Below are 17426 nucleotides of genomic sequence, written 5' to 3' on the forward strand. Positions count from 1 at the left end.
CTGCTGTGTTGTAATGCTAGGCTCCTGATTTTAGATACCAGAGTATCCGCAGAACCATGACTAACGAGAGGCCTGAGGAAAATACCAACGCTATCGATGGGGCAGGGGAGGAAGCTGACTTTCACCAAGCCAGTGCAGGTAAGAGTCTATAGGTTGGTTTGGTTTGTAATCTCAGAAAAGCAGAAAACAAATAATAAGGATTTCCAAGAAATGAGGTTTTTCTTTTAGTGAACTTTTGATCTTCAATAAGATCTGGTAATCCAATGCAAATAGTAGAATTCACCAGAGACCTCTTCTAATCCTCGACTTTTTACTAGTAGTAAGAGAAGAATCACAAAACAAAATAGAACATAAATGACTTTAATCTCTGGATGTGTGGGATAGAGGAAAATGATTGAATCTGATCACTTAAAACATCTAAGGATGCATTAAAATGTTAATAGTGGCTAGAAATACTCAATTCCATTTTAGTCAGGTTTTATCTATGAATTTACATCAAAGCAAAGAGGGTTTGGAGGATTAAAATAATAGTAAATGATATAAGTATTCTTTGGTTCTTTTAAAACATGGATGGAAGTGAATAAATATGTTTCCACTACATGGAACAATTTCCCTGAAAGCCTTTGTGGTCTGCCCCATCTAGATTTCCGACGGGAGAACGTCCTGCCCCACTCTACCTCTAGATCCAGGCTCACGTTGCTGTTACAGTCTCCCCCTGTGAAGTTCCTCATCAGCCCAGAGTTCTTCACCGTGCTGCATTCTAACCCTGTGAGTATCAGATCTGAGAGTTTGTGATGGAAAAAGCAAGAGGCCAAAGAAATTATCCTGGTTTACATAGTAATTGTAAGAATGACAAGAGCTGTTTACTGAGCACTAAGTGTGTCCCAAGGTCTGTGTTAAGCACTATATCTGTTTTAACCCCTTTGGTCCCAATACACCTATGAATCAGATAAAATTTCCATTTTTCCAGACAAAGAAACTGAAGCATAGAAAAGTTAAATAATGTTCCTAAGAAACAGTCTTCCAGTGATGGAATGACCAAATCATGGGAATAAGAGCTGTGGCGTAGGAAATATAGCCAGTGGTATTGTAATGACATTGTATGGTGACAGACGGTAGCTACGCTTGTGGTGAGCACAGCGTAAAGGAGAGAGTTGTCAAATCCCTATGTGGTACACCTGAAACTAATGTAATGTGGCGTGTCAACCTTATATAAAAAAAAAAAAAACCCAAACCAAACAAACAAAAAAAACCATTCCTAAAGTTATACCCCTACTAAGTGGCATCATTGGGGTTAAAATCCCAGAGATACTAACTCTAGAGACTAAGCTCTTAATGACCACTTTATTTTGCCTGCAAAAAGGTAACTAAATATCTGAGCGTCGACAGCAGCCAGTGGTCAGATCGGTCTTTGAGATTGTGGCACATGCTCTCTGAAAGAGAAAATATCAACTGTATACATTGCTGGAATCTGAAAAATAAATCAATAAATAGAGGCATATTTTAAAGGTCTATGAAGTAGAGCTGTCTGGGTAATTACTGCAGAAGTACTGGAACAGGATTGCTAGGACAGCCCTTTGGCATGGCTGGTGGGTCAAGGGCACAGGACACCCTGAAAGTCAAGTTTGAGCCTGGGAAGGTAGGCAGAAGCCAGGGTACATGAACCTAGACTCATATAGGGGACAATTTTAAGAGACGGTAAGGCTTTTATACAAGGAAGAGTGGGCTAACATTTACAGTTGTCACATTTACGGTTGTAAAACAGTATCATTCTGTGGTGGGAAGAACTTTAGGCTTGAAGTCAGATAGCTCAGGTTTTCCTTTGCTTATCTCTTTGTCCCTTTGTTCATGCATTCATTCAACCAGGATTTATTAAATGCCTGTGATTTGCCTGGTACAGTCTAGACTGGGGATAGAGTGGTCAACAAGACAGAGCAGATTAGAGTAACAAACTAGTGAACCAGAAAAGGTAATTCAAATGGTGCGGTATGGCATGAGGTACCATACACGGGGCGAGGGGGTACTCGAGGATGAGCTCCTGGAGGCACTGCTTTAGATTGGGTGGACAGGAAGACCTCTTTGGGGGAGCCACATTTAAGCTGTTTGTAAAATGTCAAGAAGCCAGTAGGGTAAAGGTCTGGAAGCAGAACCTTCCTTGCCAAGGAAAAGCAAAGGCTCTAAGGCTTGAATGAGTCTGATGTGGTATATAATAAGGGCAGAGAGGTGAGCAGGACTTCAGAAAGTAGGGCTGGTATGATCTGGCAAAGAGTTTGGGCTTTATTCTAAATGGATTTATTCTAAAGGGATTTCCTGTAGGGGTGTAATGTCAGTGTTTAAAAAGTTCCTTCTAGCTGCTTTGCTGAGAACGGGTTTTAGAGGGCAAGACTGGCATCAGGGAAACAAGTGAAAAGGTCCTGTGGTGAGATGTAGAAGGAACTGGGACTAGTGCCGTAGCAGTAGAGATAGTGCAAGTGGATGAATATGGGACGTGTTTTGGAGGAAGAGCAGACATTCTTGTTAATACTTTAGTAGGTGGGGACAAGAGAAAAGAAAGGCTTCCAGAAAGAGCAGTTGATTGGATAGTAGTGTTCAAGGGTTTGCTGGTAAATGTTCAACAACAGCTCTGGGAAAATTGTGTGTGTGTATGTGTGTGCGTATCTTACAAATTTTACTGAGTGAAGGATGTATAGCACACAATTTACAAATAATAATAAAATATACACAGAATGCTTTTGTTGCTTTTTGCTGAAGTGTCGTATCAGTAGCCAACCTACAGTTGTAGTTTACAGACAAGTGTAGTTCCAACACGAATGTTTTCATCTACTTTAACCATTAAGACAACAGTGAAGCAGGGGAGACACAAGTTGGAGCTTCACACTCCTGGGTTAGTGAGGTCAGTAGTACCTTCTTTTTGAGCCAGGTAATAGTTTCTGAATACTGGACTTAAATATCTTCGTGTGTGTGTGTGCATGCGTGTGCGCGTGGGTAAGCTCGCGTGCATGCAGTGTAACAGCACATTGTGAGGTTTAATCTGTATTATTAGCATTTTATTTTCTCCATCAGTTTCTTAAGTCTAGACGTTACATCTAGAAAAAAGCAACAGACTTTTTTGTAAAGGCCCAGAAAGTAAGTATTTTCAGGTTCTGGGCCAAGGACAACATGTAAACAAATGGACGTGGCTGTATCTCAAAAAACTTTGCAGACACAGGCAGCCAGCCCCTGGGTCCATAGCTTGCCCACACCTATCCTAGACAGCCCACGAAATAATATCAAGGCCTGGTTTGCATTTACTGGTTTCTGTAATGTTAATACTCCCAGCTATAGCTAGTTTTAAGCTGCCAGTATGACCTCACCAACCAGCTCGCCAGTGCAGGCTGCCTTCTTGGGTACAACTTCCTCATCACTACATTGTTTCAAGTAGAGGCTGGATTCACAGTTGTTGGGTTGTGGTAAAAGGCTGTAGCTTTTAAACTTGGTCAAGGTCTATAAATAAATGCATATTCTTGATTCCCAGATCTTAGAGACCCTGGTCCATTAGGTCTGGAGCAGGCCCCAAGCATCTGTTTGTTTCTTTGGTTGGTTCCTTAAGTGATTCTGATGCAATTGGCCTATGACCTGTAACTTTGGAATTCCTAGAATAAAGAGATGTTGCGTTAAATGACCTCACTGCTTTTGTCACAACAGTAATGCATCTGGACTTTGGACAAATAACAGATTTTAACAGTGTGAAAATACTCAGCAGCTTAAAGGTTTTTTGTTTCTTTTGTCTTCATGTTTTCATTGTTTTTCCCTTTCCTTGGGCATGATTTCAAAACATCTTTTGCTGGGAAGCCAATCTTGATTTTAAAGTATTCTCTCTAAAGCATTTTAATTTTTTTTTTCCTACCTGAACTGTCTTCGTTACCGGCCACAAAGATGATCCATGCTGTGCATCTATGCGTTTGTGTAAATTTAAATTCTGTTGGGTTTAGGAAGTCTTATTTCCCTGACTTATCTATGGCAGAAATTAAAGTAGCTGGATTTATCTTGCTAATGATCTCAGGGTATGAATTTATGGGAATAAGTTGCACATTTTTTTTTTTGCAGAGGGTATTACTTGATGGACTCTTTTTTTTTCCTAAATTATGTAACAAATGTTATGAAGCACTTTTATTTGGTTTCCTAATCTTAGGATTTATTATCTAGTCTTTTTTTTGCTTGAATTGTTTATTATCCATGACTGTTTCAGTAGACTCCCTGTTTATATTATTGAAAATGTTCAACATACAAAAGGAGTATATTAATTTAAAAGCTTTCCTAATTCTATCTTTTTATGGTTTGAAGATAATCAGTTTATGTAAAGAGAATCATAAAAAATAGATTTCATGTAACAGTAACTGAATCATTTTTATTGAAAATAATGAAATTAAGTAGATATATGGTTGTAATAGCTCTAAAGGAAAACTTGAAAGACAAAATATTGTTTTTTGTATTTTTTTTTCATTTTTTTGCATCGTGTTTGCTTTAAGGTGTATACTACTGCCCTCTGCTGGTATGATCAGATTTCTTCCAAAATTGTATTCATAAACGAATTCTGAAAACTCAAGATTTAATTATTAGTGTCATGTCTTTTATAGTTGGTATGACTGTGTTTGTCTAATTAATGTAATACATAAATATGTCTCCTAATATGTAACTGAATAATGTTTCCAACATACATGCCAAAAATTATTATTCTGGCTTTTATTAAGCTGTAGAAATACATTAATTCTACCATTAAACTCCTTGGTACTTAATGGGGAAAATATTATTCAAAAATACAAAAATATATTCTTACAACTATTGCAAAGTAGATGAATTGATAGTTTACAATTAGTTTTGCTAGTAAGTTAAATTTTCCCTCCATTTTACTCTTTAGCTAGATGAAAATAATGTAAAATCCCTTATGATTAAAAATACAGACTGTGTAAAACAGGCTATTTTCATATCTCTGCATACATCTTATGGAAGCAATGTTACTTGATTTTGTTCATAATAAATTTTGTTTTGTGAATAAGGTATATGAATGACCAGATCTGATCCCTTGTGAACGTGAGAGACATTCACTGTAGATGAGTGATTATAGTTTCCAAGTGTGGATTCAGAATACCTATTCTTTTTATTTTGTTTTGTTTTTAAAGATTTATTTATTATTTGAAAGAGGGAGAGAGAGAGAGAGAGCACACATGTGTGAGCAGGGGGGAAGGGGAGAGGGAGACAAGCAGACTCCCTGCTGAGCGGGGGTGGGGAGAACTCCATCCCATGACCCTGAGATCAAGACCTGAGCCAAAACCAAGAGTCAGATGCTTAACTGACTGAGCCACCCAGGCACCCCTCAGTATACCTATTCCTGATGAAGGATTTATGAAATATGAAAGATTTTATTTAGCTTTGATGTACTTACCTATGTTATTGAAAAGAACAAATTAGATGAAATCAAGACTGGGCCAGGTAATCCCGGACATATGGTCACTATAACACGAAAGAAAGAAAGAAAGAAAGAAAGAAAGAAAGAAAGAAAGAAAGAAAGAAAGAAAGGAGGGAGGGAGGGAGGGAGGGAGGGAGGAAGGAAAGAAAGAAAGAAAGAAAGAAAGAAAGAAAGAAAGAAAGAAAGAAAGAAAGAAAGAAAGAAAGAGAAAGGAGGGAGGAAAGAAAGAAAGAAAGAAAGAAAAAGAAAGAAAGAAAGAAAGAAAAAGAAAGAAGAAAGAAAGAAAGAAAGAAAGGAGGGAAGGAAGGAAGAAAAAGAAAATGAGTGAGAAAGAAAGAAAGAAGAAAAGAAAGAAAGATGCCAGGAACAAGAAAAAAAGATTATTATTTGCACTGTGGTTGATTGATAAGAAATGAATATTTACATAATGTTCTTATTCTGCTGCCAAATGGCAATAACATTTCCCTCAACTCCTCTCAATATTTTTCATTTCTAACACCTCAAAGCACTCAACCAAACAAAACACATTAAGCTCAAACGAATGTTATTTTAACAGAATTCCACTAAAGAAGTTCAGTTGATCATTCACTCAACCATGAGGTTCTTGCATGGAAAACAGGAAACAACCGAGGATAAGGTTAGGAAAGGAGTTTTGGAGTAGAGAAGCAGTAACTAAAGGGGACCTTTTAAATCGCAGGAGAGACCATTTAAAGGCGTTCCATCTACTGTAACAGTTCCCAGCTCTCCCAGTACTGCTGGTGACTCCATATGCAGCCGCTTCCCAGACGAGATCATTCTGTGCATTACCATGAGACTTTATCATGGGATGAAATAGGGCCTGTTTGTTCTTTCCTAATCTACTTTGGCTTCAGGTAGAAAGTCACATCCGTTTACTGCGTCTTTTTCTCTAAGACCAAAACAAAACAACAACCCAAACGCCGAAGACTCTCACCGGGTGAGAACTACAGAACCACCGAGGGAGAACGAAATGCCCCTTTTCTCTTCTCCCACAGCTTTGTCGGTATCTGCTTCCCAGAAGACGAAGCTCTTGTAGTCGAATCCTACCTGTTGAGTGTTTCTCGAGTGCTGGGATCCCTCTCATTCTTTGCTCTGCTAGTTCTCTCTGTGTTTCAGTATTTTCACTGCTACTGTGCCCTTTGATTTCCAAACTCTGCTTTCTGCCTCCAGGGAAACTCTTCCTCCCACCTTTCCCTATAATGTTCCTTCCCATCCTTTTGAATGATGGACCTCTGCTCATCTCTGTATCCTCAGGGCTTAGCACAGGGCTTAGGACATAATTAATGAAAGGTTATGAAAACCTTCTTTAGTTAATAGTAAGTGGGATGCTGGCCCATGATCTTCAAAGACCTAAAAAGTAGAAAACAATTTTACTGCTATCATTCATCTGTTATAACATAGGTATGGTAGGTATAATCCCTCATATATTCCTTTACTTACTTCTACTCTGTATTTTTATAGTGATTTTTACCTCTTCAAAGCAGTTTTACATCCTTTGTTTCATTGGACTTGAGTCTCACATGCCTATGAAGAAAGCAGGGCAGTTACTATTATTCCACTTTACAGTTGAGCAAAGATTTAATCTCTGAGGCAGAGATTAAATGATTTTCTTTGTCCATGAGTGACAGGGCTGTGACTAGAAAGGTTCCATATGAACTGGAGTATAAATATTCTTTCTGAAATACATGTATATATTTATATTTATATATATATGCACACATATATAGTTACATATATAAATATATATTCAAAAATAGTATATATTTAAAAACAAAAATAGAATAAACATATGTATATAAACATATATAAACATACATATGTGTATAAATGTCACAAAACTATATATATATAATTTCCTTATAAAAATCTAGCAGTCTGAAGGGATGTTTCCATTTGCCATAAGGGTTTTATATGGACACTTACCGTCTTGTGCATGTTGGTCAGACTTGAAAAAGCTATGGTTCCAAAGATCGTTCGCTAGTTACTGATAAGAAATCTTTCTTGCACTTACTTTACTTTGGTAGAGGTTTTTTTCACAGATCACTCGAACTTGCACTATGTTACATGTCTTACTGAGAGGAAAGGAGGAAAATGAAAGGACGTAATTAATTATAAGACTGGCCTTAAGACTCCTGAACGTAAAGAGCTGTGCAACCCCAGGGAATTACTTCACGCCTGCGGCTGGGACAGGTTCCTTCACCTAATTACTACTTCTTGCCCTAATGAAGTTCTCCTTCTTCTCTTTAGCTGAAAGAGGAGCATTTCTGGTGCTCCAGATAAAGAATCAGGATGTGGCCTATTTACTTAGATTAATGGGGGAAGGAAGAAATCAGGGGGGCCAAGAGATATACCTACTTAGAACAACAGTTAATATAATGATTTATCTGACAGAATTATCCCACAATAACATATCCCTAAGAGACTGATTAGGGAGTATGACTTGAAAGCTCATTGCCACTGCCACTTGACCTAGTGTGGTCTCAGGCCTCTAAGCTTGCAATGGCTTCTTTGAAAATACATAAGCAGCACGGAGCCAAATGCAAAAAACAGATGCCTTGCTGATTGTGCATAAAACACCAAGGCAGGGTCAGCCACAGGCTAAACTGTTAGTTAGCTAACGTTCGTCTCTGACAACCTCCAACTTCTTTTATTGGTCTCCTTCTCTGTTTTCATGGTATCACTTTCTTACTCTCTCGTGCTCTGTAATTGCCCGGAGCCCCTGTGTAGGCTCGCCTGCTTTGGGAGTTCACGGTGCTGTGAATCTCACCATTTCTCGCAGCCATCAAAACCTCCTCTCATTTAGACTGTCAGGTTGAAATACAACCTCAAAGTATTTTATTCTCAGGTGTACTAAGGAATTAGTGCACTAGTATTTGAGGATAGTTCAGTGTGGCCTGCCTTCCTTCCTTCCTTCCTTCCTTCCTTCCTTCCTCCTTCCTCCTCCCTCCTTCCCTCTCTTACTTCCTTTCTTCCTTTTGTTTTGATAGGACAAAAATATTTTAGCAAAAAGTATATAATGATGGAATCAGTCAGAAAAACTATATTAAAGTTATAAAGTTTAGGCTATGTGTCAATAACAGAAACTAACAAATCTTGGTGGCTTAAGCTGACAAAGCTTTGTTTCTCATCCCAAATTGGGTCATCAGGGTTCTCTGATCCCTGTAGTTACTCAGGGACCCAGGGACCCAGACTGGGGAGCAACCATTTCAAACATCACCAGTTGCTATGGTAACTGTGCCAAAGGGAAGAAAGCTCTAGAAGGACTCCCATCATCAATAAATGCTTTGGCCAGAACATGACACATCTTGAGGAATACTGGACAGACAGGAACAATGTTAACTGTCGTCATACTCATTTATCTTTCATCCTCAATAACTACCACAGTACTGGGCATAGCAAAGACAGTAAATGTTCATTAAAATGAAATTATTTCCAGGGATTCTGGTTTCTTTTGGGTTTGCTTTGGTCTGTCTTAGACTGAACAAATAACAGAACCCATGAAGTAAAGCCTGAAGACCTCCAGACTCAATCTAGTGGCTCTGGGATACTAAAGGTAAGAAGAATCCTTTGAATCTATCTGAGAAGAATAGAATTCTGGAATAGATCATTCACAACCTTGTCAATTTCATGAATATCATATTCCTTCTCAAAATGCAGGGAAATAGCTCCATACAGTTATTCCTTTTTTACTTCTTGGCACATGATATTATGCAATGAGTATTTGTTGACTAACTTATATGTGGATTGCTCGTGGCTTACGGCTAATTTTTGGAATCTCGTTTAAGTATCATAGAGATGAAGACTATAGCATTTTTTACAAGACAATCACTTTTTTGTGTGGTTGTATAGTGGGATTTTATTAAATGTGCATTTCAGCTGTATAAATTCAGCCATATACACACACACAGAAAGAATAAAGAAAAAAAATACGTATACAGCCCAGGCAGTTCTGCCTGCCATTCCATTCACTGAGATTATGCCTCAAAGAAGGTATAAGATGAAAAACCTTTATCTACTGTGGTCTCAGTTGAATTTGACTCTCAGTGAGAGCAACTCAGCCCATTGCATATACTCCTGATATTCAAATATATGGCCAAGCATTTTTCCATACAACTTGGCTGCAAATGTATGCCAACTGCTTCATCTGGCACTCACCCAAAGACCAATCACCTTTTCTAGTGCTGGAGGAAAAATTGGCTATGCTGGGGCTCACTGTGAAGTGGTATATTTGTATCTGACATGGTGTGACTATGACTATGCGGTTTTTGCCTAAGACCACCTTTAGGACCTAACATCCCCTGTGGAATGAGATTCTACAGAAGCATTCTTGTTCTTTAGGAAACTAGACATCATCCATGAAGGTTCCTTACTTTCTGTAGTCTTGCTATTTTATTTTGATCAAAATATTGTGCTCAGCCTGCTGTTTCCATGTGTGAGTCTAGAATTACGTTGAAGCTTCTATGCCCACTGGAAGACTATATATGCCTTATGTTGCATGGTAAGCACGTTGCTGTTGCAGGTCCCAAGCAGGTTAATGTGGGCTCTCTATTCTTTCCTCCAGAGTGCCTACCGCATGTTTACAAACAATACGTGTTTGAAGCACATGATCACCAAAGTCCGGCGGGACACCCACCACTTTGAACGCTACCAGCATAACCGAGATCTTGTGGGATTCCTCAACATGTTCGCCAACAAACAGTTGGAGCTGCCAAGGGGCTGGGAGATGAAACACGATCATCAGGGCAAGGTAACATGAGGGAGTTGCCGTGGGGAAGCTGCTGAATGACAGTGGGCTGCTTATGGCTTTGGCATTGGCTCAGCCATTCAAGGGAGGGCTAAAAGCCCTTTGTGAGGTGAGACATTCCATGTCCAGGTTCGAGTGAAACCTGGACAAGCAGGTTGTTTCTACAAACAGTTACTATGCTATTCTGAAATAGTGTCTGGAGTGGACAGGTGCGAGGGCATTTGTTTGGTGAAATACTCCCTTTTGCCTAAATATTCTTCTGCCTGTGATCTCTCTCTATTTTCTGCTGTTTAGAGAAAAGATTTCTTAGGCTGGGACATGTCCTCCTCCTTAGTTATACAGCTTGTGTTATGGATAGTTGATTTAAAAGTTGTGGTATTGTTTGGGGAAAGTGGCTAGGAGGTCCGTGAGCAACTACACAACTACACTGTGGCCTTGGTGTTGTTGGTTCAGAACCCTGATTTTGTTAGCATATTAAACAAGACTCACAGATGAATTCACGTATGATGAGAAATACGTAAGTGTCACACAGACCAGAGTAACCATGGCTGCACTTCCTTCACGGACAGATGTACCAGAAAGCCGGGTTGTGATCAGGATGTGGTTATAAGTAAGAAATCAGAATGAGAAAGTTAGTAATTTTTATAAGGTGTTTCTAGGCTAAGATTTTATTTATTTAACTCTGGTTTAGTGCCTACTATGGGCCATGAACTGTTTAAGATCTTTATACATATAAGGCTCCTCACAAGAACTCTGTGAGGCAATGCTGCTATTATTGATGACATTTACAGATGAGGAGCCTCAGGTCGAGAATGGTATGGTGGCTTGTTCAGGGTCACAGAGAGGGGCAGTGACTGAGCTGCGCTCTAACCCAGGCAGTCTGGTTCGAGGGTCCATGCTCTTAACCACGGCATGCTCTCTGTATATTGAGTAACCAGCCTCAGTTCCCTTAGCTGTAAGAAGACTTGACATGCATGACTTGAAGGATGGAGGGGATTAAAATGACATGATATTTAAAGTATTTAATCATGCTTCGCCCATTCATTCAACAAATATTTATAGAGCACCTGTGCAAAACAGATAAGCCAGCTACTTCATAGGACTGCCATTCTCATGGAAAGAGACAGAAAATACACAAATAGCATGCCAAGTGCTGATTACTGCTGCGATTTAAAAAAATCAGGGAATGGGGTCTCAGGAGTGGAGAGTTATTTTATACAGGGTGGCCGGGGAATGCCTCCCAGGTAAGGCTAGATGTGAACAGAGACCTGAACAAAGTGAGGAGTAAACCGTATAAGGGAAAGAGCATTCAAAGCAAATGAAATGTTAAAATACTCAAGAAATGCCATTCTCCCTCAGTGTAACCTCTAGCAATAATACCATAGTAGCATATTACTCGTCTTGAGCTCAGCTTCCAGCAATCTTATCTGAGAACCTATAACCAGCCCAAATAGATGTTATGAAGAGCATGTATTTTAATGCATGGGAAGAGCCCTCAGACTCTCAATGAAACTATTGACTTGATTTCTGTAAATTTCTTTAATAAACTTATAATTCCTAGCCCAGAGAGGATTAGAAGTCTCAAGTTTAGAATAGATGAAAGAGAATGGATTTGTGATTATGTCCCTGGCAGGGAAACCTTTCCAAGACATTAGGGAAGGGGAAGCAGGGCCACCTGGCACTTCCAGTACTTTCTCCTCCCAGAGAAAGATGTCACATTGCTGGTGCTAAGTTTGGTTCAGCAGCCTGAGAGCCCAACGTTTCTAAACATTCTACTGAATGGAAGGGTGTAGATGGTCCAAGTAAAGACTTTGGGAAGTAACTGATGGTATTATACCTGGGTATAAAAGAGCAGTACCATGCCAGGAATTCAGCTCTGTTCTCAACTCTTGACAAGATTTTACCTGTGTCCTAAGGAGAGCCATGGGTCCAGGGAAAGCCCAAGTTGAGATAATGCTGCCCTGTATTTCTGCCCTGAGACTTAACTTGCTAAGTCACTTTGTACCCTTCACTAAAGGAGATCAGGAGCTTGTGTATACATAGTGGGACAGTCCCTTCCTGCCAGTCATAACTTTCCAGACCCATTTCAGGAGAGAGCTGCTTATTAATAATCCTGGACCTTGAGAAAAGTTTAAGTTCCATTTAGGACACTACTTAAGAAGAATTATGATGTATTCTTAAGAGCAAGTTCTGTCTCATAGCCTTTATAAAAAGTTCCATAGTTAAACAGAGGTAAGCATTATCTCGCTATGTGGGCAACACAGCTGTCCATTTTACTTGCTGAGGGTTTCAGACTTATCTGGGGGTTTCAGCCTAAAGTTGTAGGCACTGTAAAGAACCTTGAGTGTGGGCTGGTAGATAGTTGACCTCACAGTCTACTGGTGGCTTTGCATTTTAACGCTGTTTGGCATGAAAGATAGAGAAGGACCCCCAGCCTTGTGGACAAAATGGATTATCAAACAGGCCTGAAAGCTTATCACATTAGTCTAATCTCTCTGTTTTGTGCATTAGGACTTGAATAAGATTTTTACCTAAGCTGGACATCTTAGCTGAAGCAGGGATATCTCCCTGGGAGCCCTCCCCACCCCCATCCTTCCTTTGCAAATGACTGGCTTCCAGTCTAAAATAACTTAAAGGAACATTTGGGACAGGCTTGTGCTAGGTCTTTATTGGGCTGCACTGCTTTTGACTGTATTTTGGAAATCATTGTTCTTATCCTCCAAGGTTGATAGGTTTTCTTCCATTTTAGCTCCTTTTTTAACGAATTGCTTCGCTTCCAGAACATTTAAAGGGAGTAAACTTTTTCCCCACTTCATATAACATCAAAAGCTATTAAACACTGCAACGTTATTTTCCCACAGTGATGACTGATTTTTAGAACTGACATGGAATAGGGTATCCAAATCCTAAGCTACGTGAAAGGAAATGCTTCTCAAGAGGCATATTCCCAAATTTAGCTCTTCAGACTTATGAAATCTGGTCTCTTCTCAAGTGCAATATTTTCTTTTCATGTTTTCATTTATTTAGTCATTCAGCACACATTCACATACTTCATACGTGCATGCCTGTGTGATAACAATGATAAAAGCTGACACTCAGTGCAGCATTAGGCAGTATGTAGCATTGACTGTGTGGTAGACCCTGTTGTAAACTCTTAGATTAGTTCCTTTCATGCTCACAGCAGCCTTGTAGATAGCTGCTGTTTTTATCCACATTTTAAAGAGGTGGAAACTAAGGCAGAGCATGGTTAAGTGAATTGACCAACGTCCCACAATTAGAAAGTGATAGAATTGGATTTGAACCCAGGCACTCCAGGTCTAGAGTCTGTGCTCTTATCCTGCCTTTCACCAGTGAGTAGGGGGATGTATGTCTAACAATCATAATGAAGGTTGTAGAAGGTGCCATGGGAGCCTATGGTAGGATTTCCTACCACTGTCGGGGAGGTGGGGGCGTTCAGATGCGTCATTGAAGGGCAGCATAGAGTGTGAGTTGCTGTTAGCAATCTGGGCATAGGTAACCAGTCCTTTCTTGAATCCCCACATAATTTCCCTTGTATTTTTCTCATGACATCTATCCACATCTGTCTCATGCTATAGTCATTAGCATGTTTTATCTTCCCAAGCAGATGATTCCCCTTCTTGAGAGTTCTTTTATTTATTTTTAATTACCCCCTCTTCTACCCCAGTGCTTTTCACATACTGGGTTCTCAAAACAAGTTTGATATATGAATGAAACTTGTCACCTGTAGTTTCCCAATTATTAGTAATCTCTGCTTTGGACAGATGAAGACTCCCTCCCCACTCTTTCCTCCTCCTGTGTTTTCACCAGCAATAGCTCCTAGATTTGCTCCATTTGACCTCTCTTAATGTCTTAATGCATATGTTGCCTTGAATCTTTCACAATATTGTTTAAACAAGGTGGTGATGAAGCTTGTACTGCACTTTGACGTTATTAATTTGGGGAGAGACTTTTTTTCTAATTAATTAAGGCCAAGGATTTAAACTGGGTGCAATTTCACAGAATTCTAGATCTGGTGTGCTCTTTTTGGAAGTTCTAAGGTAAACTCTGTCCTTGGCTCACATAAAAGAATAGAAATAAAATATTTCTAATTAACTATTAATTAAAGAATAAGAACAATATCAGGCTTTCTAGGTAAGATAATGATCATGACAATGACACTGATGATAACGATGATACCTGCATTTTTAAAACTCATACCATGTGCCAGGCACTGTACAAGGTACTTTCCCATGGATTATCTTATTTATACTTGCTGGCAATTTATGAGGTGGGTTTTATTATTATCCACATTTTTCTGAAATTTAGAGATGTTGAATAATGTATGCAAGCAAGTGAGGAATCCAGGATTCAAACATTATCAGTGTGACTTTACCACTTTTCTCTACTGGGAGGGATTTTCTTTGGAAATGAGAGTCCTTTGTCATCTGATGGAGAAAGAGTTCCAGGCCAGATGCTGGGGTTACTAGTATTCTTCAAGACTGAGACATGTATGTATGTCTTGATTAGATCACAGGTGATCTCGCAGAGGATCCACCACCAGAGACACATACATGGCTTCATGCTTAAATACCATAGAGTTCTTTTTTTTTTTTTAAGATTTTATTTATTTATTTGTCAGAAAGAGAGAGAGAGCACAAGCAAGGGGAGCTGCAGGCAGAGGGAGAAGCAGATTCCCTGCTGAGCAAGGAGCCCAATGTGGGACTTGATCTCAGGACCCTGAGATCATGACCTGAGCTGAAGGCAGACGCTTAGTCGACTGAGCCACCCAGGCATCCCATAGAGTTCTTATGCTAAGGGTACATAGAATATTGAAATATACTACTAATAGTGGCTTATTAGATGCCAGGCTCTATGTTAGGAATATGATATTAGCTCATTTAACTTTCACAATAACCCCATGGGATAGGTTTTACTATAGATGAAGAAACTAAGGCTCAAAGAGATTAGGTGTGCAAGTAAACTCTTGGATACAAACCCACGTCTTTCTATATCCAAGGCCTGTAATGGTTTTTCTATACAAGATTAGTCTAGCCCTCATTGGCCACTAACTACCTGACTAACTTGAAATATGTCATTTAGACTTACTGGATCTGAGTTTCCTTATCTCTACATACGAATAGGTTGATCATCTTTTCATGTGCTTATTGGTCATTTGTATATCTTCTTTGGAAAAATATGTATTCAGATTCTTTGCCCATTTTGTAATTGGATTATTTGTCTTTGTATTATTGAATAGTGAGAGTTCTTTAAACAGTATATTCTGAATACTAGTCCCTTATCAGATATATGCTTTGCAAATATTTTCTCCTGTTCTATGAGTTGTCTTGACGGTATTGTTTACAGCACAAAATTTTAAATTTTTTGATGTAGCCATTTATTTGTATTTTTTGTTGTTGCTTGTGCTTTTGGTGTCATATCTAAGAAAATGTTACCTAACCCAAGATCACAAAAATTGACTCCTGTATTTTCGTCTAAGAGTTTTATAGTTTTAGCTCTTACATTTAGATCTAGGATCTATTTTGAGTTAATTTTTTTGTATGGTGTTAGGTAGAGGATTCAATTTCATTTTTTTGCCTGTGGACATCCAGGTCCTTGCACCATTTGTAGAAGACTATTCTTTTTCATTGATATCATTAGTTGTTAGGAAAGTGAAAATCAAAGCTACAATGAGACTACTACAGACCCATTTAATTGGCCACAAAAAAAGTCTAGAAAATAATAAATGTTGGCAAGGATGGGGAGAATTGGAACCCTCCTTTATTGCTGGTGGGAATGTACAACCACTTTGGAAACAATTTCACAGTTTATAAAAAAAAAATGTTGTGCAAAGAGTTGCCACACAATCCAGCAATTCCACAGCTATGTATATACCCAAGAGAAAAGAAAATACACTTCCTCAAAAAACTTGCACACTAGTGTTTCATAGTAGCATTATTTGTAATAGTCAAAGGGTGGAAACAACCCACATGTCCATCAACTGATAAAGGGATAAACAAATGTGCTAGATCCATACAATGGAATATTATTTGACAATTCAAAGGAATGAAGGACTGATACAACATGGATGAGCCTTGAAAATGTTTGCTAAGTGTTTTGCTAATCACAAAAGATCACATACTGTATGATTCCATTTGTATGAAATGACCAGAATAGGCAAATTTATAGAGATAGAAAGTAGATTGGTGGTTTCCTGGGGTTGGAGGTGGGATGGGGAATGAATGCTAACGGATATGTGGGGTTTCTTTTACGGGGAGAAAATGTTCTAAGATTATGGTGATGGTTGTGCAACCAAGTGTATATACTAAAAAACGGTGAGTAGTACACTTCAAATGTATGAATTAATTGTATGTATCTGAATTTTATTTCAGTAAAGCTATTTAAAAAATTAATAGGTTGGCTTAGAGACAGGCCAAGATTGCCTTTTTAGCTAATAGATTCTATAAATCCTGATTCTTCAATTTTGAAGTTTAGACAATATGGTTTGAGACTGGATTTGACATCAAATATGTAATGTGCTTCTTTCTGCTAATTACATTTGGAAGGGTCTCTTGTTCAAAATTCTACAGTTGTTTTAATCAGTATTTTGTTCCATTATTTGATTTCCTTAATTATTTTGATTCTGTAATGGTGGGATTGGCAACTAAGCCAAGTTTTATGCAGGATCATCCTTATGAAACTGTGATCAACATCTGTATTTATTTGTTGGATTTAAGGCCTAGGATTTTCACCTAATATATAGGACACATTTTGACTTGTCTCATTTTGAAATGAAGCAAAGAAAGTGGGCCAGTATAAAAAAAATTCTGCTTGCTTCTTATTGTAATAATTCTTAAATTTTTGTACATTCTCAGGAGTGTGAAAAGCAAGGATAATTTGGGATCTGGATACAGTGTTAATATAAATGTTTTATATTTTTGCAAGAAATATGCATCAATAGTATTAAAATGTGACTTGTTTAAAATGCTTCTAGTTCTTGGCTAGGTTTGGTCATTAGTGTGTGTTCATAGGGATAATATATCTGGAAGACAAATACGCACTTTAATAAGGAAAACCAAATGTTATTTAACCTAGGAACATTTCTTTTCTTTTCTTCTTTCTTTTTTTCTTTTTCTTTCTTTCTTTCTTTCTTGCTTTCTTGCTTTCTGTCTTTCTTCCTTCCTTCCTTCCTTCCTTCCTTCCTTCCTTCCTTCCTTCCTT

The 17426-nt window shown here is 38.6% G+C and overlaps 1 protein-coding gene across 8 annotated transcripts in view; it reads left to right on the plus strand.

Moving 5' to 3' along the window:
- The window catches only part of HECW2 (HECT, C2 and WW domain containing E3 ubiquitin protein ligase 2), a 357621-nt gene that overhangs the window by 251254 nt on the left and 88941 nt on the right, over positions 1 to 17426 (plus strand). For all 8 annotated transcript variants that reach the window (XM_032405743.1, XM_032405753.1, XM_032405716.1 and 5 more), the window contains 3 exons: positions 35 to 138; positions 644 to 768; positions 10026 to 10211. In XM_032405743.1, the coding sequence (XP_032261634.1) occupies positions 35 to 138; positions 644 to 768; positions 10026 to 10211 (415 nt within the window). The remainder of the gene's footprint in view (positions 1 to 34; positions 139 to 643; positions 769 to 10025; positions 10212 to 17426) is intronic.

The sequence above is a fragment of the Phoca vitulina genome, unplaced genomic scaffold (genome assembly GCF_004348235.1).
Source record: "Phoca vitulina isolate PV1807 unplaced genomic scaffold, GSC_HSeal_1.0 scaffold1, whole genome shotgun sequence".
Lineage (NCBI taxonomy): Eukaryota > Metazoa > Chordata > Mammalia > Carnivora > Phocidae > Phoca > Phoca vitulina.